Source organism: Budorcas taxicolor, chromosome 9 (assembly GCF_023091745.1).
Source record: "Budorcas taxicolor isolate Tak-1 chromosome 9, Takin1.1, whole genome shotgun sequence".
Classification (NCBI taxonomy): domain Eukaryota; kingdom Metazoa; phylum Chordata; class Mammalia; order Artiodactyla; family Bovidae; genus Budorcas; species Budorcas taxicolor.
Window position 1 is genome coordinate 79,145,636 of NC_068918.1, and position 22,459 is coordinate 79,168,094.

Consider the following 22,459-nt stretch of genomic DNA (forward strand, 5'->3'; position numbering starts at 1 on the left):
TGGTGGCTCAGACGGTAAAGCATCTGTCTACAATGCAGGAGACCCAGGTTCGATCCCCTGGAGAAGGAAATGGCAATCCACTCCAGTACTGTTGCCTGGAAAATCCCATGGACAGAGGAGCCTGGTGGGCTATAGTCCACGGGGTCGCAAATAGTCGGACACGACTGAGCGACTTCACTTTCACTTGCACTTTAGTGACTAAACAACAATGCTACTACTACTACTGCTAAGTCGCTTCAGTTGTGTCCGACTCTGTGCGACCCCAAAGACGGCAGCCCACCAGGCTCCCCGATCCCTGGGATTCTCCAGGCAAGAACACTGGAGTGGGTTGCCATTTCCTTCTCCAATGCTAAGTCAAGTTAACCCAGTGAAGAGGAAAGCATGACAAGAGTCAGAGGAAAAAACAAAAAAATAGGGTGACCAGAGGACTCAAGGGAATGGTTAATAAACTTTTGCCCTGTCTTGTCAGCACCCACTAGGACCCTGGTGCCATGCCCTACCGCAGGCAGCCTGGCAAACTCTCTGGTTGCCCATTTTAAAGACTTTGAACATATTTTGTATTTACGCTCATTCGGTAAGCACATAGATTATACCAGAAATGCTTTGCTCCTTTTTTTTGGTAGCTAGAAATGATGATCAAAGAGTACAGAGGGAAAAAAAAGGAATGGTAGGTTTCAAATAAGTATGGAAAGATATCTCAACATACAGCAGGACCTCTTCATGGGTGTGTGTCCATCTCTCTTGTTTTAAGAACTTTAGCGTATGAGAACATTGTCAATGGAACTTGGAAACCCTAAGCACAATTTTTAGAATAAAGATTTAATGAAGCAATAGAAAATTAAAGAGTTTTTGTTTCGGGGGGTTTTTTAGCTGTGTTTGTTACAGAAGGAACTCTTCTAAGAAATTTTCTTTTTTGTTATAACTGAAGGGTAATAGAAGAGATTAATTTTAAATTTGTACCCTGCTTCTTAATTGTAACATGTTTAGATTTGCTTACACTCATCAAATTCTTCATCCTGATAGCAATATGAAATAAAGACAATTGATTATTTTTAATTTTGTTTATTTGTTTTCGGCTGTGCTGGGTCTTCATGGCTGCACGGGCGTTTCTCTAGCTGCAGTGAGCAGGGGCGCCTCTGTTGTTGCCGAGAATGGGCTCTAGGGCCCACAGGCTTCAGTGGTTGCAGCACGTGGACTCAGTCGTTGCGGCTCCCAGGCGCTGGAGCTCAGGCTCGATAGTTGCGGCACACAGGCTTAGCTGTTGCGAGGCATGTGGGATCTTCCCAGATCAGGGATGGAAGCTGCATCTCCTGTGTTGGCAGGAAGATTCTTTACCACCGAGCCACCAAGGAGGCCCTGACAATTTTTATAATGGTTGTCAGAAGTGTAGCCAAAGATGGGCCGCTATGTGCTTTAAGGACTTTGATATGTAAAGGGGAATCCTGTTTGTTGATATCTTGCTTCTATCATTAGATTACTGTCGGCTGCCAGTTCGTAAGTATTTCCTGCTTACAGTTCTAGAGGAAAACCAACCAAATATTCCCCAGTCCTGTATTTGCTCTTACTACTCAGTACTACTGTTTGTAACAGAACTCCTGCGTCCCCACCCCTCCCCCAAGTTTCTGTTCCTGGACAAACTGCCTGAGCCTCCCTCTTTGCAAGGCCAGCTGTCCTCCTCTCTCCTCTCCAGGGGCACCTCCTACTCCCCAGCTTCTTTCAGGAGGAAGAAGTGAAACAATAGAGGGGACTGAGCTGTCTCAGGTATCATTTGTCACCGCTTAGCATGAAGGCCATTCCTGACATATTTTACTGATGTCTTAGGTATTGAAACTATTATAGAAGGTAAATGAGGCTGAAAGTTCCACGGTTTTGTAAATTCTTCTTTTACTCAAATATCTCAGAGCATTAATACCGACTTCCACATATGGCCAATTAAGATCACCCTCTATACCATCAATTAGGAAAACGAATGAAAACTGGTATCAGCGACAGAAGCTCCTTTTAACTGGAAACTCATTTGGGTTTCAGTCCTGCATGGGCCTGTGTGTTTCTCTCTCTTCTTTCTCTTTTTTCCTCCCCTTTCACACTTTCTTCCCTCTTTCTCTTCCTGCCTCATTTCTTTCCTCTTCTTTTTCTCTTCTCTTTCCCCCTGATCCTCTTCCTTTCTCTTCCCCTCCCCCTTTCTCTGCAACAAAGTTGGCAGAAAGATTTGTCCTGTTGATGATATATTGTATTTTCAGTACAGTTCTGTAGGGGGAGGGGAGTTCTATAGATTCAGGAACAACATTGTTCCCACAGTTGGAGCTTTTGTTTCCAGTCTAACGGGGTGGCCAGGGACACACCCCCCACCCCCGACTCCCGACTCCCATTTCTTTAGCTATATCTTCCTCCCTCGTGGATATCAATAGAGAAAGAAAAGAGATTAACGTGAAGATTAGCCTTCTGATGCTTTATCTGTAGGCTACAGCAGGAACTTTTACTATAAACCCCATCTGGTGGTTTATTTGGAAGAAAGATAAAAGGTTTCTTCCATTTGAAAATGTATTCTCCTATACTCTCACAGCCATTTGTAAATAATTCTTCTAATACTTAAGTTGTTAGACTGAGATTTCTTTCTTTCTCTCTTACTCTCCTCTGAGCCCCTGGAGGGACAGGGGTCCTATCTCACTCATTTCTGAATGCCTTCTCACACAGTTACTACCACATAGGTCTGTGCCTCTCCCAAATCTTTATTAACTAGGTACATTATAATAAAGCTATTGTGGAATACAATGCAGCTGTTACAAAGAATGAACAGGAACTATGTTTACGTATAGGAGTTATGTATGTTTACGTATGCTGAATGGAGAAACAAAGCTGTGAATCAAGCATAGCATTTTTTCCAGATATAATTTTTTCAGATATAATTATGCCCCAGAACATAACCCAGAAGCATGCACACCACATCTTTAATCAGAGTTATCTCTGGAGAGAGACGGGGAGGCCCTTGAGAAGGAAAAAGGAACTTTTTATTTCCTCTGCTCTGACTTGTTAGAATTTTGTTTTCTACAGCATAAAATAAAACTGAGCAGTGTTAGCTTGGTTAGATAGAGAGTGCCCCCTGCCCAGACTTCCTGGGAGAGGTGTTTATCTTCCTGTCCTCTGCCTTTCATCTCGTCCCTTCACCTTGGCTCTGGGATCACCTGCTATCTTCTCCTGTGCTCACCCTTGCCAGTTCTGCCCTCCTGTCATTCGAGGTTTCCTCCCTCTGTCTTCTCTTTCCCTGTACCTCCCACCAGCCTGTTCCTGGATGCATGCAGGGACAGATGATAGATGGCAGGGACACATGATAGATGGCAGGGACAGATGGGTGGATATATGTGTGGCACTGGCAGTTTTATAGCTAATGTTCCATTTTCTGGTGCTGGAGTGACCTTTGGTCTCATGGCGTCCTTCCTAGTTGCCTCTACCTACAGAGCATGGAAGGTTCTCTGTGATCAAGCCTGTCCTGACTCTAGCAGTTCTCACCTTGCAGCCCCACCTCCTGGGTCTGTGCATGCGCGCTGTTTATGCCCTGTTCGTTCAGCCCATCTGTGCTCCTTTCATTGATTGATTTATATTTTTGCAGGGGGATTGGGGCGGGGGGGCGGATTTCATGCAGCAAAGAGGATCTTAGTTCCCTGACCAGGCATCCAACCCCGCGCTGCCTGCAGTGGAAGCGCAGAGTTTTAACTCCTGGAATTCCAGGGAAGTCCCTCAGCTCCTTTTAGTGTCCTTGCTGCACCTGCATTTTGCTACCCTGTGCCCCTTGGCTCTATCTTCCTGGATACTGGGTCCAACTTTCTCTCCATTATAGTTCTCAGTCATCCTTAAAGACTCAGCTCCACCATTATCACCTCCTCTAGAAAACTTCCCTGCCCTGGAACTGCCCACTTCCTCTTCTGCCCCCTGTCTCCCATGTGCTGAATATTTATCAGTCATGCTGCCTAAAACAGGGTATTGTATTTACTTGTTGACATTTGTCTTTCAACTACACAGGGAGCTCCTTGCGGGGAGGGATCATGTTTTATTCATTTTATTTAATTCCTAACTTGTAAAACAGAATTTGACATGCATTCTTATGACCTCAAAAAGAGGCAGGGGGTGGGGGTGGGGGGTAGTATTTGTATGAATAAATATGAATGTGCTTTTAAACTGTAAATTGACATACAAAAAAGTTATTGTTAGATCAACATCATCCCAAAGTAATACATGAAACTTGCAGGCAGGTTTTCTATAAACAAATGATTACTTTCTATAAAAGGTGGAGGTGTTGGAAAAACTGAAAAAGAAGCTTCCCCCAAAGTAAAGACCGATAATCTTACATAGGCATTGTATCAAGGGGCTTGGAATTTGGAAATGCTAACACAAAAACTAGACCAAAAAGAGTAAGCCAAAGAGGTGAAATTTTGAAACCCGAGCAAAAGGATTTATGAACAGAACCTTTTCTTCGTTTTATTTCTACAATATGACTATCTTCAGGAGAGAGACATAGTAGAAAAATTAGATGCTGATCTAAATAAATTTTTTTCTTCTTGTGGTTTAACTTCATTTTCATGTTAAACAGTTTGTAATTTGTAAGCATTTTAAGCATTATTTTAGAGGGAAAGTGCAGGGGGAGGTGCTAGGTGCAGGGACATTAACTTAATTCTTTCAGGGCATCTTAAATAATGCGAGCTTCTGAGGACATTGAGTTTGAATTCTGTCCCAGTTCTGGAAACATCCTTTCTCCAGCATCTCTGCTGAACCATTGTCTAGACCAGACCTTCTCAAACTGTCTGAGAGAGAGAGTGTGTGTGTGTGTGTGTTCCTATCCGCCACACACTGACATTTTTGTAAAACACTACAAAAAAAAAAAGAATTATTAGAAAAACAAAATAGAAGATATCAAATTAGCAAAATACAAGCCTGAATTTTCATTAGATTCAAAAAAACATTATTCTGTCAAATGCTATAGAAGTCTACACAGGCTTAGTCTCAACATCTGCACTTACTTTGTTGTAGATCAGTAGTAGTTTGCAAACTGGTTGCTGTCCCTTCCAGTTCAGTTCAGTCGCTCAGTCGTGTCCAACTCTTTGCAACCCCATGAATTGCAGCACACCAGGCCTCCCTGTCCATCACCACCTCCCGGAGTTCACTCAAATTCACGTCCGTCAGGTTGTTGATGCCATCCAGCCATCTCATCCTCTGTCATCCCCTTCTCCTCCTGCCCCCAATCCCTCCCGGCATCGAGGTCTTTTCCAATGAGTCAACTCTTCACATGAGGTGGCCAAAGTACTGGAGTTTCAGCTTGAGCATCATTCCTTCCAAAGAAATCCCAGGGTTGATCTCCTTCAGAATGGACTGGTTGGATCTCCTTGCAGTCCAAGGGGCTCTCAAGAGTCTTCTCCAACACCACGTTCAAAAGCATCAATTCTTCAGCACTCAGCTTTCTTCACAGTCCAACTCTCACATCTATACATGACCACAGGAAAAACCATAGCCTTGACTAGACGGACCTTTGTTGGCAAAGTAATGTCTCTGCTTTTGAATATGCTATCTAGGTTGGTCATAACTTTTCTTCCAAGGAGTAAGCGTCTTTTAATTTCATGGCTGCAGTCACCATCTGCAGTGATTTTGGAGTCCCCAAAAATAAAGTCTGACACTGTTTCTACTGTTTCCCCATCTATTTCCCATGAAGTGATGGGACCAGATGCCATGATCTTCATTTTCTGAATGTTGAGCTTTAAGCCAACTTTTTCACTCTCCTCTTTCACTTTCATCAAGAGGCTTTTTAGTTCCTCTTCACTTTCTGCCATAAGGGTGGTGTCATCTGCATATCTGAGGTTATTGATATTTCTCCTGGCAATCTTGATTCCAGCTTGTGCTTCTTCCAGCCCAGCGTTTCTCATGATGTACTCTGCATAGAAGTCCCTTTACCACACTTCAAATAGCACTGAGTTCAACTTTACTTGGATATTTTCTATAACAGACATCACAGAAATGAAAAAGTTATCGAGAAGAGGGCACACATGTACAAATCTTACAGTGGTGGAACTGTCAATTAGAGAAGAAATACTTTAGGCAAAATTCATAGTGCTATAATAAAACCTTTTTTGAATGGTGTAAAGCTGTTTTTTTGTGTGTGTATCTCTTCCTACCCTCCTCAGCATTGAGTGACTTCTTTGATCCTCTTGGAGAATAATTATTTTCAGTGCAAAAGTTTTAAATTGATCATTGTTGACTGTAGGGTAACCATACGTGCTGACATCCAGCCAATAAAATTAATAAGCAGCGTGACAGGCTCTAATAAATTTCATTGGTGTCTCCACCCTGTCATTTGAGCACAGAATGAGCTATTATTATCACCGAGCTTCAAACCTCTCATTTTGGCTTCAGATGCTTACAGCTGCTAACGCAGTGCATGCTACAGTAGTTTCCAGTAACTGGTTTGGGGTTAAAGTATCGCATTTAAAAGACTTAGTTATGATCAGTGGGGGAACATGTTGTGGCTCTGTGGCTTTGATCTGTTTTCTGCAGTGGCCTGTGAAACTTTGGACTCCCTAACAATCTATTTCTCAATGAGTTCAGAAGGCAAGCAGCTTTTAAAATCTAGTTCCTCTACCAGGGACTCTGGGGTTTTGAAACTCTTTCATCTGGAGATGGGCCATCCCCTGTTTGAAGTGGGCCATGTTTCTTTGTCTCTCACCCCAGATGAAATTCTTCAACTCCCTCAACTTGGTCCTTCCTTGACATGAAGAATTTAGTATCAGGTTTCTGTACAATGAGCCAGCTTCACACTTGAAGTGAGGAAAAAGGATTCTTCCTTTTCTCTTTAAACCCCATTGCAGCCGTTCAGGTGAATCTGGCATCCCTGCATCATCTTTGACCCAGCCTTCATGCTGCTGTTGGGTGTGAGTCATGCCTGCCAATATCTTCCATTTTACTTTTTTAATTTCATACTCATCTGCAACCTTCTGTTTTACCTTCTTAATTTTGCATATGTTGTGTCTTTTTATTTATTTTTTAAGGCTCCTTTTTTTTTTTTTTTTAAATTTTTTGGCCACTCTGTGCAGTGTGTAAGATTCTAGTTCCCCAACCAGGGATGGAACCTTCACCGCCCCTACATTGGTGACACAAAGTCTTATCTACTGGACCACCTGATGTGCCCTTTTAAAATGTTAATCAAAGTATTAAGAAGCTATCAAATATAAGCATTCAATGCTATTAGCTATTAGCATCCCATCTCTTTGGACCACATGTAATTTTATGAAATGTCAAGAAATATACGTATTTGTTTTTTTGAGGACACCTCAGTTTGATTCATACTTGCTCAAAATGCCCTCTTCCTTCAACTAGAGCCTTCTTTACAATTTTTTATTTGGGCATTATCTCTGGAGCCTGTACAGGTACTGAAGCTCCCTATAATCGTTCCAGTCATAAAAGTAAGGAGGCCAGGTCTTGCTCTTGTGGGTTTTTATTGGCAATTACACACTTAAACCTTGTGAGTCTAATTTCTTATTGAGATGACCGCTTTCTGAAGAAGAAAAGATGTCACCATCAAGCTTGTTAAAACATAAAAAGACTTATGAACGTCAGTTCCTGCATGACCATGATTTTAAGAACCAGAATGGTTAGTTGTCTGACGCAGCCTGTGAACCGTGCTAGGGAGACAGTTCCTGATGAAGCCCTGCCTGGCTTTCATTTGAGGAGAGTGAAGGGCACCAGAGGGTGGCTGTGGCTTATTAAAAGACAAAAGCAACAATTATCTGACGCTTCTCACATTTCAGCTTCTCCTTTCACTACTTGTGCCTAAATATTTTTGAGTTTGTGACTGGCCATTGGAATGCAGTCCAGGGCTGGGATTTTCAGGGTCTGGCTGACATTCCCCCCCCTGCCGAGACTTCCCCAGGAGCTGCAGAGCTCCGGGTGACGTCTGGTGGAGAACCATCCTGCATTGTTCAGCCCAGGGTGGGGGACTATTTATTTTTGATTTTACGTTATTTCAGCTGTTTTCACTTTTTTCTTTATTGTTTTCTTGCCTCCTACAGAGTTCTCTTTTCAAGTCTGGCTGGGACAAGGGGGACACTCAGGAACTCAGCACACAGCATGGAGAACAGTTTTCCCCTCTCTCAGCAGTTCAAATAGCTTCTAAGCCACATCCATTTAACCCACTGTGGGCCTGAGCCCACGCCACATTAGCTCAGTTGGGAGTTGTTGCCATGTTAAAGTGGATAAAATCATTTCAATGCAGTCCATAGCTCCTTAACATGGTCTGTTAGATAGTATGAGTGAATTATATGTTTATTTTAAAAAACATATAATGTTTAGAGACCATTTTTTTAAACTAGCATTTGAGGATGCATTTAGTTCTATAGTTTCACAACAGCTTTCTGACTTAAAAAGGTAATGTTTAAAACAAATTCTTTGCATTTCACAGTTTTTTTCCTGGCTTCCCACTGTATGAATTTTGTGGTATCTTTTTATCATATATTAATAAATCAGTTGAGGGGACAGCAGGCAATGTTGTTATGCCAGAAGTCTGACTTTATTGGTAACCATGGTCATTATGTTATCCATCTAGGGACGAGCTAATAGGTGTAGATATGTTAATATAGGGCTTCCCTGGTGGCTCAGACAATAAAGACTCTGCCTGCAATGCAGGAGACCTGGATTCGATCCCTAGGTCAGGAAGATCCCCTGGAGGAGGGCATGGCAGCCCACTCCAGTCTTCTTGCCTGGAGAATTCCATGGGCAGAGGAGCCTGGCGGGCTACAGTCCATGGGGCTCACAAAGAGTCAGACACTACTGAGCGTGCACACACACACATGTGCATTTTAATGTACGTACACCCTTTCTCCTTGCTCAAACTCCTGCTCTATAAATAGGGAAATATTATCATTATTAATAAAAGAGATTCTGTATTCTCATCATAGAGTTAATGAGCACATTAGCATAATAATTACTTGAAACGGATATGAAAGATTCATCACACATAACTAAAGATGCCTTGGAAAAGAACAGGAGTGTTTATGACATCTTTCTTGTTGATTTCACAGGATTACCTTGACTGTATCAGGGACCAAACAAAACTTCCTCTGGGGACAGATGAAAGATCAGCCCTTTTTGGAAACATACAGGATATCTACCACTTTAATAGGTAAGTTAATACTCAGAAGATTGTTTTCACATAAGAACATTACGAGTTTTTCTCAAATGAAGGTGGCCTCAGAAAACTTAGAAATCCCTGATTCCTTCATCAGTCTGTGAGCTATCATGCCATGAAGTTTTCTACTTAGAAACATCCTTGTTTGTGTATGAGTCTCAGATTAATTCAGAATCCCATCCCATTCTATCCTCCTGGCTCAGAGAAGAAACCTATTCGCCGTGACAGAACAGAGGCATCTTCATTCCACAATGCAGGGTGATCAGGGCATCCAAAAATATATGCTGCCTCAGTCCCCAGTATCTCCACTCCCACTGGACTTTCTAAAAATTTTTCTCTGCCTAAGGAGTAGGCAAGAGAGTAAACACACAATAAATACTTTAATCATAACAGATATTAATGCAAATTAATAATTAAAATTTATAGTACTTAATTTAATTCAGACATCTATTGAGTACCTACTGTGTAGCAGGCACAGGGCTTAGAAAAGTACCATAGGAAACAAGGCAGACAGGGAGCTGAAGGGGATGGAGTGAGCTTATCGGTTATTATATTCGTAGTACCTCTTGGAAGACCAGATAAAGAGCAGGTAAAGAGCACAGACTCTGGTTTCCAACATATCTGGGTTTGCCTACCAACTGGGTCATGCCTATATTCTTTGGGGAATTTTAGAGAGGATACAGATGGTCCCCGGCTTACAGTGTTTCAACTCGTGATTTTTTTTTTTTTTTTTTTTTTTTTTTACTTTACATTGGTGCAAAAACAAGATCTGTTCAGTAGAAACTGTATTTCAAATTTTGAATTTTTATTTCCCCCACCCCTCCCCAGGTAGTGAGCTACAGCTCTCAGGCAGGCACCCTATCACAGTGGTAAACAATCACTCTGTTTTCACTTTTAGTACAGTATTCAACACATTGCATGAGACAGTCAACATTTTATTACCAAAGAGGCTCTGTGTTGGATAGTTTTGCCCAGCTGGAGGCTAATGTAAGTGTTCTGAACACATTTAAGGTAGGTGAGGCGAGGCTCTTGTGTTCAGTTGATCAAGTGTATTTTTAAAGCATCTTTAAATTTGTTATTTATTTTGGATTGGCTGCTTCTTCATTGCTGCTTGCAGGCTTTCTCTAGTTGCAGGGACTTCTCTTGATGCTGAGCACAGCCTCTAGAGCATGGCTTGGTTGTTGTGGCACACAGGCTTAGCTTCCCCGTGGCATGTGAAATCTTCCCAGACCAGGAATCAAAGCTGTGTCCCTGAAATTGGCAGGCGGATTCTTAACCACTGGACCACCAGGGAAATCATTAATGCATTTCTGAGTTCGGACATTTTCAACATATAGTGGGTGTATTGGGACATAATGCCCTTCCTCATTTCAAGTCTTGCTCACATCTTCCCATCTCTCTAAGGTTCATTGCTTGCCTGTGTGCTAAGTCGCTTCAGTCGTGTCCGAGTCTGTGCGACCCCATGGACTGTAGCCCCCAGGCTCCTCTGGCCATGGGAATTCTCCAGGCAAGAATACTGGAGTGGGTTGCCATGCCCTCCTTCAGGGGATCTTCCCAACCTAGGGATCAAACCTGTATCTCTTGTGTCCCCTGCATTGGCAGGCAGATTCTTCGCCACTGGTACCACCTGGGAAGTGCAGAGTTACAGTAAAACCTCCTTAGAGAGTTCTATAATGCCCCATCATGAGGTCACTCAACCGGAGTGTAAATTATAATACTGAAGTTAGTATATGTGAGGTCCTTAAGGGTAGGATCCACATCTCCTTGGCTTTCCTTAACATCCATGTGGATCCCAAACACCTAGCCCAAGCCTGGCCTCTGGGAGACATGTTTAAATTATCAACCTATCCCTTAATTTTGAAAGCCTGGGATATGAAAAAAGCCAATGTTGCAACATCTCTTTCGTTGGACTCAGTAGACTTTGAAAACCAATTTGTAGGTTCCAAGACAGTGGTTCTAAACCCCGACTACACATTGGGATTTAGCAGCTGAACAACAACAAGAGATGTGCAGCCATGGTTGAGAGCCACTGTCTAGATAAAATAAATACAGTAATAAGAAAATAGAAGAATGGCATTAGAAAATGGAATTAGGGAGTTTGGAATCTGCATGTGCATTAGTAACGTGCTGATGTTGGAGCAGGCTTCATTTAGCAGCTCTGAGGGTAATAGTCCGAGGAACCATGAGTGGCTTCTCCACCCAGAGCTCCCTGATGGTACAGTAACCCGGGAAGAGGAATCAGGCCTAGCGTTGGGAGGCCCTGGCCTCAGCTTTCTGGTGGTTTGGCTGTCTGTCAACTATAATGACTGTTTATCTAGTGCTTGTCCATGCCAGAGGCCATAGAGCTTTATGTGCATTATTGCTTTATGTAAGTCTGGGCTTCTCTGACTCCAAGCCCCAGGCATTTAGCCACATTCCCTCCTGCCAGAACAGAGCCCTGCTTTTCAGGTCTTGATTTGTGGCATTGTGGCACAGTCCAGGCAGGCAGAGTTTTCTACTCCTTGGAGTTTAAACCTTCCTGTGTCTCCTAATTTAAAGGAAGACAAGACAGTAGTAGCCCCCAGTGTCAACAAGAAGGGACCTCAGCTGCAAAAGATGGAAGACAGGTCTTTATGTTAGGTAGGTAGAATAGGGAAAAGGAGTCCAAAATGGAGGTGGCTAAAAGACAAGGAAGGGGAAAGCCAGCGAAAATAGAACAAAAGAAGGTCCGAGGACCAGAGTGAAGACTTCAGGTAGAACAAACAGCACTCCTGGCTAAGCCCAATTTGCATAGGGCAGGCCCGGGTGGAGGGAAAACATATAAAAGGAGGAGCCAAAGGGCTCTCTCTCCTCTTTCTCTCCCGCATGCGTGCGCTCTTTCTCTCTCTCTCTCTCCCTCTCTCTCTCCTCCCCCACGCGCTCCTCCACTCTCTTCCCTTCAAGTCTTTGGGTTGGCATGCCCTCACGCTTCGAGGATGAATTCTCCTGCTATCTTCTAAATAAGATAGAGCTGTGACACTGATTTGCCTAAGAGCTATAACACGGTTTGTCCAAGACCCGAGGGCTGTGATGCACCGAGGGCTTTAATGTCCGTTGCTCCAAATCTTTGTTGCGACGAGACAAAGAACCGAGGAACGTATGCTCGCGTGACATTTATATGCCTGAACTGCTCTCTGTGCTTCTCTCTTTGGTTTTGCTGAACAAGGAAATCAGACGTGACTAACGTAAGCCTGAGTCAGGGTGATGATGACAGGTGAGCCATCAGAGGTGGCATGATTCTAGCTGGTGGTGCTCATGCCCGTCCCTTTGGTAGATCACATTGGTAAATCTCCTGCACAAACATTGTCTCCTTTCATCCTCTCAGCAGCCCTGAGGCAGATAAGATGCAAAATGTATGCACATTGTTTGGACAGAGGAAACAGTATAGAAAGCCCTTTGCTCAAGGACATAGAGCCAGAAAACCAACCTAGCCTATTTCAAGTTTTGTATTTTGTTTATTTTTAACTTTTTATTTTATACTAGAGTATAGTTGATTAACAATGTTGTGTTAGTTTCAGGTGTACAACAAAGTGATTCAGTTTTATATGTATATATGTATATACACACACATATGAATCTGTTCTTTTTCAAATTCTTTCCCCAGTTAGATTGTTACAGTATATTAAGCAGAGTTCCCAGTACTATACAGTAGATCCATGTTGGTTATCCATTTTAAATATAGCGGCCTGTACATGTCAATCCCAAACTGCCCAAATGCCCCTTCAGTTCAGTTCAGTTCAGTCGCTCAGTTGTGTCCGACTCTTTGCAACCCCATGAATCGCAGCACACCAGGCCTCCCTGTCCATCACCAACTCCCGGAGTTCACTCAGACTCACGTCCATCGAGTCGGTGATGCCACCCAGCCATCTCATCCTCTGTCGTCCCCTTCTCCTCCTGCCCCCAATCCCTCCCAGCATCAGGGTCTTTTCCAATGAGTCAACTCTTCGCATGAGATGGCCAAAGTACTGCAGTTTCACACTCTAGTAAACATCAGTTTGTTCTCTAAGTCTGTGAGTCTGTTTCTGTTTTGTAAATCAGTTCATTTGTTTCATTTGTTTTAGATTCCACTTATTCTGTGGATAAGTGGTATCATATGACATGTTCCTATCTCTATCTGACTTAATTCACTCAGGATGATAATCGCTGGGTTCATCCATGTTGCTGCAAATGGCCTTATTTTATTCCTTTTAATGACTGAGTAATATTCCATAGTATATATGTACCACATCTTCTATTGATGGAAGCCTATTTTAAACACCTGGTTTTGTTGACTCTCAACTAATATTTCTTTCTTTTTTTTTATTTCCAAGAATATTTTTCTGTTTAATTTTTACAGTTAATTGTCTGTATTATTTTGTCCCTATTTACTTTTATTTCCTTTCTCTTAACTCTGGACTAAATTTAGAGCTTAAATGTCTTTACTATTATATTTCATTAAATAACAGTATCGATGTGACATTTTATGTTAATGCCTCTTATGAACCCTCTGTTCTATACCCTACATCAATTGATTTCAAAGATACAACTATCTGGCAAATCTATGGTTAAGGCTTGAAATGATTTTAAAGTTTTTACTAGTTCAGGTACAGATTTCTCAATATAATATAATACTATTGCACCCAACTCAGCAAGATTTAAATCTCTAAAACTAAAGAGGGCAAAAAGAAAATGGTTTTATGCTGTCCTGAAAATTTTTCTCTGGTGGCTCAGACAGGAAAGAATCTGCCTGCAATCCAGGAGACCTGGGTTGGGAAAATCCCCTGGAGAAGAAAATGGCTGCCCACTCCAGTATTCTTGCCTGGAGAATCCCATGGACAGATAAGCCTGGCGAGCTACAGTCCACGGGGTCCCAAAGAGTCGAACATGACTGAGCAACTAACACTTTGGAAAATTTTAGCTGATTAGATTGTTTTTCAGGAAGTATTTCCAAAATACAGGAAAGCATATGATAAACACTTATGAAGCACCCCTATTCCATCAGGGCCTTCCTTTATGCCATATTTGCTTTAGAAATGCTTGAAGGTGTAAAACTTTTACCAGTAATGCTGAGCCCCTGCTATGCCCCTCTGATTTGCCTTCCACGCTATGGAGAATGGCACAGTGATGTGCTGGTGTGCCAGCTCTCCAGGGTGAGGACAAGGGAGGAGGGATCTGAGATTTGTGTCTGCCAATTTCTATGGTATAAACACACCTACAGCAGATTTCAGGCTACTAAGAAGACCTTACTGATCAGGGAATTAGGAAGAGATGTACAGAATTGGCTCAGAAAAGCCAGTATAATCTGGCTCAAAATACCACCATCACTGTAACTATCATCCAAGACTTGGTGTTTCACCCCCAAGCATGATCTCGTGTCGCCATGCTCTACGTGTATGCACGTAGTGTGCTTTACCTGACTTCAAGCACGGCATGCACTGTCTCAGTCTTTATACGTTTTTTCACACCATGGTGCTTTTGAGATTTCTAGTTCTACTTTGCTTACTTTAACTGAATGTAATATTCCATTATGGGCTGTATTACCTTGCATTTTGCTGATTGCAACAAGACTAAGCCTCTTCTCTTGTTTTTTGGCCGCTTTGATTTCTTCTCTGAATTTCTGGTTCCTACTCATTGTCCAGTTTTCTGTCAAGATGTTTCTTTTTCTTATGATTGTTTAGGAGTGCTTGATGAGTCTGTCTGGAGATCTTTATGGATTATGCAAATTGTAGTCCTCTGTTAGTATGAGATTTGTCTTTTAATTATGGCTTCTTTGAAAAGAAGTTATAAAATTCATGATTTTTAACTACTCTAAGTAAATGTAATTTTTATAGGATGAGAATTTTGTGTCTGTTTAAAAACTTATCTCTTTAACAAGTATGCTCAGTTCATAAATATGCTCTATATTTTTTTCCTAAAAGTCTTTAAATTTTTGCTTTTCACTTACATCTTTAATCTAAAATTGATAGAAATGTGGTATGTGATAGGAAATCGAAATCCTTATTTTCAGGGAATTCCCTGAAAGTCCACTGGATTAGGACTGTGTGCTTTCACGGCTGAGGGAATGTTTTGTCTACGGTCATACCACCCTGAACATGCCCAGTCTCATCTGGGTGTGTTTTCAATCCCTGGTTGGGGAACTTACTAACGTAAGATATGCGAGTCATGCAGTGCAGCCAAAAAAGAAAAGAAAAAGAAAAAAAAAAAAACCCTCTTTTCATATAACCAGCCCATAGTCCCGTCACCACAGACTGAAAAATACATCTTTCCTGTATGGATGCTTCTGTTTCTGGGCTCTGTTGTGCTGTGTTGGTCTCTTTGTCCATCCTTACCCCATACCACATCACCTTAATTATTAAACCCCTGTTTCTCTTCTTCTACAGTGACTTAGCGTTTCTTAACTCTTTGCACTGTCAAGTGATTTTTTCATTTCTTTTTGCTTTAGTTCATCAAGTTCCATGAAGGGAGCTCTCTTGGGAATTTTATTGGAATTTGATTTAATTTACAGATTAATTTCAGCAGCAGTGATATCTTTATAATATTGGGCCATCCAACCCAATAATGTCTCATTAATCAAGCTTTTTAAAAATACCCTATAATAACATTTTGTAATTTCTTCATCACATTCATACATGTCACTTTTAAACACTTATTCTTTTTAATGTTATTTTTGACTAGAATATTTTCCTATTTTTTAATTCACTGTTATTGTCATGTAAGAATGCTTTCAATTTTTATATGTTGACACTATATTCAACCAACTTTTTAAACTGTCCCATCAGTTCTAATTGTTTATAGACCCTTTTAGGTTTTCTATGTAGACAATGGTGTTTGAAAAGGAGAATTTTTTGCTTTCCTTTACAGTTCTTCTGCCCCTCATATGTATTTTTTTTTTTCTTGTCTTACTGCTTGCAGTAAGTCTTCTCAAACAGTGCTAATTAGATTCTTGCATTCTTAACTTCTTTCTGACATTAGCAGGAATTCTTTAACAGTTTCACCATTAATTATGATGTTTGTTCTGAGATTTAGACGCTTACTTCTATTTTGCTGAGATTTTAGTGTGAATGAATATTGACTTTTATTGAATGTGTAATCATCCTTTAAGAAAATTAGTATATGATTTTTCTCCTATTCATAACGTGGCAAATTATATTAATAGGCCTTCTGATTTGAATCATATGTATACTACTAGAATAAACTCTGGATTTCCCAGGTGGCAGTAGTGGTAGAGAACCTGCCTGCCAGTCCAGGAGACATAAGAGATGTGGGTTCAATCCCTGGGTTGGGAAGATCCCCTGAAGAAGGGAATGGCAACCCACTCCAGTATTCTTACTTGGAGAATCCCATGGACAGAGGATCCTGGCAGGCTACAGTCCGTGGGGTTACAAAGAGTTGGACACAACTGAAGCAACTGAGCCATATAGCACCAAGTGACTTAGCACACGTGCACCCGTAAGCCCTGCCTGGCCATGATGTTTCATGTATTTGTGCACGATGAGTTTAATTTGTGTTTTTTAAAGAACTTTTTCATGCATGTTCATAAATGACAGTAATGTATAATTTATTTCCTTGTAATGTCTTTGTTCTGTTTTGGCATATTACTAGATTCAAATTGTTATCTCATGAAATCTTCCAACATGAACTGTTTTGAAATACAATTGAGATTTCATTTTTGTTGTCTTTTTTCTAGCCAAATCTTTCTCTCATAATCCCTATGATAGCCTAGAAATTTAAGACTCTGTTTTGGTGTCTGAAAGAAATTCCCAAATGGTCAGGAAACTAGCTCAGGCCAAAGAAACCACTTTCCCCAGTTTAACTTGTTACCTAAACTTCCAAAACTTTTTTTTTTTTCTTAACTGCATGTTAAAGAGATGTCAATTGTTTTTACACAGTGTCCCTCTCTTGAAATACAGAAGAGTTATCTAGACTGTAATTTGAATCTTTGAGGAAGTAGAGACCATTTTTCTACGTCAGAATTTTATTTTTAAATTATTTTTTAGCAAGTTACTATCATCTGAGCTCTCTTCTTTCCTTAAAAGATGAGAGGAAAATTTTCCTATTGCCTTCAACTCTCTCTCTCATTTTAAATTTAATTATTTGACTACAGTGCATTACTGTGTGCAGACTTTCTCTAGTTGCGGTGAGTGGGGGACTACTTTTTAGTTGCAGTGCACGGGTTCCTCTTTGTGGTGACTTTTCTTGTTGCAGAGCACGGGCTCTTGAGTGTGTGGGCTTCAGTAGCTGTGGCACATGAGCTTAGTTGCCCTGCAGCATATGGGATCTTCCCAGACCAGGATCTTCCCAAGATCAAACCTGTGTCCCTGCATTGGCAGGTGGATTATTAACTACTGGACCACCAGGAAAGTACTACCCTTTCTTTTTATTTGGTATACCTAAACCCACTCCAGTGTTCTTGCCTGGAGAATCCCAGGGACGGGGGAGCCTGGTGGGCTGCCGTCTATGGGGTCACAGAGTTGGACACGACTGAGGTGACTTAGCAGCATATTGAGTCACTGTTGCATGTCAGACACTAGGCTAAATCTATTAGTCTAGAGGTGAATGACATTGTTGTGTAGCAGAGGCAGTAAGTCATACACCCAAGGAATGAACAAAACTTTACTTCGAGAACTCTGAGGAGCAAGGAATTGATTTTATCTGAGGGATCAGTGAAAGCATCCCAGAGCAAGTAACTTACGTCTTAAGAAAATATTTATTTGGGTCATGCTTCTTTTCTCCTTTGAAATGTTGTTTAGAAAGCAAATCATGGGGTCAGTTCAGTTCAGTTCAGTCACTCAGTCGTGTCTGACTCTTTGTGACCCAATGAACTGTAACACCTCAGGCCTCCCTGTCCATCTCCAACTCCCAGAGCTTACTCAAACTCATGTCCATTGAGTCAGTGATGCAATTCAACTGTCTCATCTCTGTCATCCCCTTCTCCTCCCACCCTCAGTCTTTCCCAGCATCAGGGTCTGTTCCAATGAGTCTGCTCTTTGCATCAGGTGGCCAGAGTATTGGAGCTTCAGTATCAGTCCTTCCAATGAATATTCAGGGCTGATCTCCTTTAGGATGGACTGGTTGGATCTCCTTGCAGTCCAAGGGACTCTCAAAAGTCTTATCTAACACCACAGTTCAAAAACATCAAATCTTCAGCACTCAGACTTCTTTATAGTCCAACTCTCACATCCATGCATGACCACTGGAAAAATCATAGCTTTGACTAGACAGACTTTGGTTGGCAAAATCACGTCTCTGCTTCTTAATATGCTGTCTGGGTTGATCATAACTTTTCTTCCAAGGATCAGACATCTTTTAATTTCATGGCAGAAGTCACCATCTACAGTGATTTTGGAGCCTCTGAAAATAAAGTCTGTCACTGTTTCCATTGTTTCCCCATCTGTTTGCCATGAAGTGATAGGACCAGATGCCGTGATCTTAGTTTTCTGAATGTTGAGTTTTAAGCCAACTTTTTAATTCTCCTCTTTCACTTTCATCAAGAGGCTCTATAGTTCTTCACTTTCTGCCATAAGGGTGGTGTCTTCTGCATATCTGCGGTTATTGATATTTGTCCCAGCAATCTTGCTTCCAGTTTGTGCTTCCTTCAGCCCAGCATTTCTCATGATGTACCCTGCATATAAGTTAAATAAACAGGGTGACAATATACAGCCTTGATGTACTCCTTTCCTGATTTGGAACCAGTCTGTTGTTCCATGTCCAGTTCTAACTGTTGCTTCTTGACCTGCATACAGATTTCTCAGGAGGCAGATCAAGTGGTCTTGTATTCCCATCTCTTTCAGTATTTTCCACAGTTTATTGTGATCCACACAGTCAAAGGCTTTGCCAATAAGGCAGAAGTAGATGTTCTTCTGGAACCCTTTTTGTTTTCCTATGAGCCAAAGAATGTTGGCAATTTGATCTCTGGTTCCTCTGCCTTTTCTAAATCCAGCTTGAACATTCCAAATCATGAGATACATACAACAATAAGTCAGAGCAAGGTGGGAGCAGTTATCTTTTATGTTAATGCATTTTCATACCATCAAAATGTCTTCAACTATTGCCCAGTGGTAGAAATATATTTTTACCCATAGACTTTTTTCAAGTAGACTTTTCAAGACCAGTGTTAGCATATCAGTGAATTTAATGGAATGTTTGATACTATTAACCTCACTCCATTTCTGTTTCCTAATCCATATGTGCTTCTGTAAATACCAGCTGACATGGAGCTTAGAGTCTATTGCAGACCAGAAGAGGAGAGGCCCCTTCGTGAACCTTGTTCAGTGGAAGGCAGTAGAATCGTCAAGGTCTTATTGCAATTCCTGAATTCAAGTACACATCAGTGGTCAGAGAAAATCTTACATAGAATATGTTCTGTGAAAGAGAACTGTGTTTCTTTTAACTGTCCATCCAAACAAGGAATATGAACTCTAGTAAGAAATAATATTTTCTTTTTTCATAATGCTGCACAAAAGGGAGGAAATATTTGGAACAATTGCTGCAGGAAAAGGGAAAATACCCCAAATCTGAAGGTAGAATGACTCTAATTTTAGCTCTGAGTACAAAACACAATCTATGAGTCACTTCTTCCTGCTAATATACTTGCAAAGTTGTTCATTAGTTTCACTGATGCAATGAAAAAGCTAGTCTCCACCCCACTAGGCTGTAACTCTAGAAGGACAGCCTGTTTCTGGTCTTTATGGAGTCCTTGATATCCCTCTTTCCATGGCCCCATCTCTGTTCCCGTAGTACATGGTGTACTGTTTTCTAGTTAGTTGTTTTCCATATCTCCCACACTCCCTGTTGTTCACCAAACAGCAGCTGGTGGGTTCCTTTCTATACTACCCACAAAAACACACTATGTTCATTCTGTCCTTAGACTCATGACCAATTTCTTAAATGTCTTTCTCTTCCAACCCTCCCCAAACTTAGATATCACCTCCTCAGAGAACATTCTATGATTGCTCCAGTGCTCCTTCACCCACCCACCCAGCCTCAGGCAGATTCTGCTACACTGTCTTTATTTCCTTCATAACATGTTGTTGTTAGTTAGTTGCTGAGTCATGTTTGACTCTTTTGTGACCCCATGGACTGTAGCCCACCAGGCTCCTCTGTCCATGGGATTCCAGGCAAGAATACTGGAGTGGGTTGCCGTTTCCTTCTCCAGGGGATCTTCCTGACCCAGGGATCGAACCCACGTCTCCTGCACTGGCAGGCAGATTCTTTACCACTGAGCCACCAGCCCTTCATAACACGTAGTACAGTATTATATTCTGTTGTGTTTGTTTTACTTTTCAGTAAAACCAACCCTTTGCTATTTTTCACATAAGCATTCTTAGTAAGCAATATTGTACTATGGTGTATGAGTTTCTACTGGTAAAGAAATAAAATTTATTTTTCTTAATTTTTATTTTATTATAATAACAGCACTTAACATGAGACCTACCCTCTTAAATTTTTAAGTGTTCAATACTTCCCTTGTGGCTCAGACAGTAAAGAATCTGCCTGAAATACAGGAGAGCTCGGTTCGATCCCTGGGTGGAGAAGATTCCCTGGAGAAAGGAATGGCTACACACCTCAATATTCTTGCCTGGAGAATCCCATGGTCAGAGGAGCCTGGAGGGCTATATAGTCCATGGGGTTTCAGAGAGTCAAACATGACTGAGCCACTTTCAGACACATGTTATTGTTAACTTAGATACTATGTTACAGCAGATCTCTAGAACCTATTCATCTGGTTTAGCTGAAACTTGATGCATCTTAGGTAATAGCTCAACCATTTACTCTTACCCCCAGGCCCTGGTAACCACCATTCTACTATCTGATGCTATGGGTGTGACTATTTTAGATTTCTAATATAAGTGGAAACATGCAGGAATTGTCTTTCTGTGACTTTTTTTTTATTTTTTCACTTGGCATCGTGTCAAGGTTCATCCATGTTGTCACAGAATTCCTTCTTTTTTAAGACTGATACTTCACTGTATACATACACACACACACACATGCACACACACACATATATACACACAAATACATATACATACATGCCACATTTTCCTTATTCATCTTCATCCATTCACAGACATTTAAGTTGTAGCCACGTTTTGGCTGTTGTGAATACTTCTGCAACGAGTGTGGCAGTGCTAACAGCTCTTCAAGATCCTGGTTTCAATTTTTCGTGTAAATACCCCAAGATTGGGCTTCCCCGGTGGCTCAGTTGGTGAAGAATCCTCCTGCAATGCAGGAGACCCAGGTTTGATGCCTGGGTGGGGATGATTCCCCTGGAGAACGAAATGGGAAATGGCAACCCCTTCCACTATTATTGCCTAGAAAATCCCATGTACAGAGGAGCCTGGTGGGCTACAGTCCACAGGGTCACAAAGAGTAGGACACAACTGACCATCTGAGCATAGCATAGCATACCACAGGGCTGGATTGCTGGACCTATGTTAGTTCTACTCTTAATATTTTTGGAGAACCTCCATACTGCTTTCCATGGAGGCTGCACCATTTTGCACTCCTATCAGCAATGTATGAGGGTTCCAGTTCTTCACATTCTTGCCGACACTTGCTGTCTTTTGTTTTACATTGTGTTCTTTATTTCTTCAGTTGTTGACATTTATCACCCCTGATCAGAACATAAGTACCGTAGGACAGAGCTTTTGTCCATGTTCTTTACCCCATCCCCTCCTGCCTATAACAGTCCTGACAAATGAGGCTTTCAGTAATGACTGTGTTGAATGGAGAGCTAACAGGGTGGTCAGCCAGCTGTATCAGGATGGTTGCTCTGATGACAGGTGTGTGAAGGAAATCAGGCCTGACTCCTCACTGTTTCCATTATTTTATAAAAGGGTTGTAAAGGAAAGCTTCCCATGATGACTCACACAAGGCCTCCCAGGTAGGCGCTAGCAGGTTGAAGACACCATGATATGGAGACTAGCCCTCAGCTTTCCTGAGTCAATCTGAAGAATAAATTTTTCCATAGGTGTGTTTATAATAGTGTGGGACTGGGATTCACAAGCCCTGATACTAAGCCCAGCTATGCCTATTAATTATTTGCTGTGTGACCTAAGGTAAGCCACCTCCCTTTTATGAGCCCTGGTTTCCTCATCTTAAAATTTGGGAGTAGGACTGGAAGGCATCTGAGCTCCCTCCCAGTTCTGGTTCCTGAACAATGAATGCCATTCGTTTACAGGTGAGCTATACTAGAGCCTGGGTGGGTCCTCAAGACACTTTGTGCTACCAGGAGATCCCAGCTGGAGTTGAAATTAAAGCTCCAAGAGGAGCTTAATGAGCATAACACTGAGAACA

General features: G+C 41.6%; 1 protein-coding gene across 1 annotated transcript in view; it reads left to right on the plus strand.

The window, feature by feature from the left end:
* The window catches only part of PLEKHG1 (pleckstrin homology and RhoGEF domain containing G1), a 147,920-nt gene that overhangs the window by 68,042 nt on the left and 57,419 nt on the right, over positions 1-22,459 (plus strand). Inside the window, exon 3 of the mRNA XM_052645782.1 lies at positions 9,057-9,157. Within this exon, the coding sequence (XP_052501742.1) occupies positions 9,057-9,157 (101 nt within the window). The remainder of the gene's footprint in view (positions 1-9,056; positions 9,158-22,459) is intronic.